The following is a 2,321-nucleotide window of genomic DNA, read 5'->3' on the forward strand; positions in this document are numbered from 1 at the left end:
GCTTTCTAAGAGGGCAAGGACCAGGAGGCGAGGCCCAGCCTGGTGACTTTCGATAAATAACCTGCGGGCCAAGTATGCCTTCAGCGACTGTCCCTGATGCACCCCTCAGGGCGGCTGAGGTCTTGTGGGTGCGGCTTGAGCATGGGGGGGTGGCTGAGGGCGCCCAAACTCCCCAGAGGAGGACGAGGCCCTCCCAGGGTCAAGGGCAGGTCAGGGAGACCACATCCCACGGCCATGAGCGACCACACACTCAAGCTTGAAAGCCACATGCACCAGCACCGCGCAAGCGCCAGACTGGTCCCCCCCAATGCAGCGCATCCAGAGCGACCCGGAGGCCAGAGGCCTGCGCCTGGGGCTGAGCAGGGCACACAAGGTGGCCACCTGCTGCAGGGCCTGCAGGGCCGCCGGTGCCCCCAACCACCGCCGCTCTCCGGGGCGCTCCCAGCCACAGCACCTCTGGTACCACGTTCAGCTAGGACCGCGGATCCTGGGGTCGCCACACCAGGGGACCAAGGCTCAGGGTGAGGCCCAGGATGAGGCCTCCGGGGGCAGCGGCGGGCACCTACCATACTTGTCGCCGTCCTCGCCGCGCGCGCTGATCCTGCGGCCCAGCACCTGGATGTGCTTGCCGCTCGTCCTGCTGTAGAGCTGGTACAGCCGCAGCTGCTTACGGCTCACGTCGTCCCGGGCCCGCGTCTGGTTCTCCACGTGGATGCGGAAGTCCACGTTCTCCTCGGCCACCAGCACCTGCGGAGGACGGGGACAGGGTGAAGGCCATGGCCACCCTGCTCCACAGAGCTGAGGGCCCCGGTGGCCCAGCCAAGAAGCAGCCGAGAACCAGCCTCGGTGGACGGTGGATGGCGGACGGTGGACGCACCCGAAGTTGCTGGACACCGCCCCACAGCCCTGCAGGGAAGCAGGAAGCCCCGTTCCCCCTGTGGCCAGCTCCTCCTCAGAACAGTGGCACCAGCGCCCCACCCCAGGACATGGCAGGATGCCGTGAGGACACGGAGAGCCAACGGGAAGAAAAAGACCTCATCCACCAGACGGAGGGGGGAGAGGGGGACGGGCAGAGAGCCGCTGGGGGAGGCCTGGCAAGTCTCCATCTGGGAACCGATGGGCCAGAGGCCACCGCCATGCCGAGGCTCCTCCCCACCCCTGTGACCCTCCCACTAATTCACACCCCAACCTCAGGCCCTTCTTGGAGAACCCTCCATTTCATATCACCCATCAAAGTTCCCTTTATCACCTGGGCTTAGCTCGGATCTGCCCACCTCCTCCAAGAAGCCTTCTCTGGTTGCACCAACACCCAACTCTCCAATCTCCCATCCCAGACATGGCCTCTCATCAGGATAATGGGCACCTACTTCCTCATGGCCTCTTGCTAATCTGGTCCACTCCAGCCACCTGTTAATCCATCCTGCACCAAACCTGGTCCTCGTAGACCCCTCCCTGGCACACTCCCCATGCTTTGCCATCTTCTACTGCTTCCTTCCTACCAGCTACCCTGGCTCCTGCCTCAGGGCCTTTGTACTTGCTCTTTCCTCTGTTCCCCTGGTTTTTCCCTGCCCTCTCCACTCCAGGTCCTTACTTCACCTGCATCTCTGCTCAAAAAGGCCTTTCTGGACCGCCCTTCTGAGGCGACCTCCAACTCAGCCCTGACCCCTGATGTTCTGTGTTCCTCTGTAGCACTTATCAACCTGACATACCATCTCCCAGTCTGGTTTTTGTCTATCTGCCCCCAACGGACTGGGGCACCATGAAAGCTGAAGCTATCTAGCTGTGTCCTCCTTGTACGCTGCTTTTCCCCAGCACCGAGGACAGTGGACACCCACACACACGGTAGATGGATGGGTGGATGGGTAGGTGGACAGGTGAATGCTGACAAGACTCGGAGTCCTGCCGTGTCACTTATCATGACATTAAGTTTTCCCACGACCCATCCCACCTTAACCATAAAGCTGAGCAGGTCCTGAAGCCTGGCACGCAGGCAGTCACGTGTCTGGCACAACGCGAGACACAGGGGACCCTGTTCCCAGGATGCCCCACCCATGCCGCAGCTCTAGCTAGACCTGCCTGCAGCTGACACCCACCCTGATGCTCAGGGACAGTAAGGGCACATGTCCCAAGACACCTCCATGCATGGACTTCAACCCTCCTGGAATGACTTCCGGGAGTGGCCTGGCCCTGTCCCCTCCCCCAAGGGTAGGCGCCAGCATCCCCCGCCCGCCGACCCCCACTCACAGGAGGCCCTATCGACCAGAGGTCAAACCAATCTCCTCACCCCGGGCCCCCAAGGGGCACTCCCTGCCCCAGAAGCT

General features: G+C 62.4%; 1 protein-coding gene across 1 annotated transcript in view; it reads right to left on the reverse strand.

The window, feature by feature from the left end:
• Fgf18 (fibroblast growth factor 18) overlaps positions 1–1,138 on the reverse strand; it is an 18,266-nt gene extending 17,128 nt beyond the window's left edge. The window contains exons 1-2 of the mRNA XM_015492553.2: positions 1,115–1,138; positions 567–747 (exon numbers count right to left, since the gene is read on the reverse strand). Of these exons, the coding sequence (XP_015348039.1) occupies positions 567–747; positions 1,115–1,138 (205 nt within the window). The remainder of the gene's footprint in view (positions 1–566; positions 748–1,114) is intronic.
• Between the last annotated feature and the right edge of the window lie 1,183 nt (positions 1,139–2,321).

Source organism: Marmota marmota, unplaced genomic scaffold (genome assembly GCF_001458135.2).
Source record: "Marmota marmota marmota unplaced genomic scaffold, marMar, whole genome shotgun sequence".
Taxonomy (NCBI): Eukaryota; Metazoa; Chordata; class Mammalia; order Rodentia; family Sciuridae; genus Marmota; species Marmota marmota.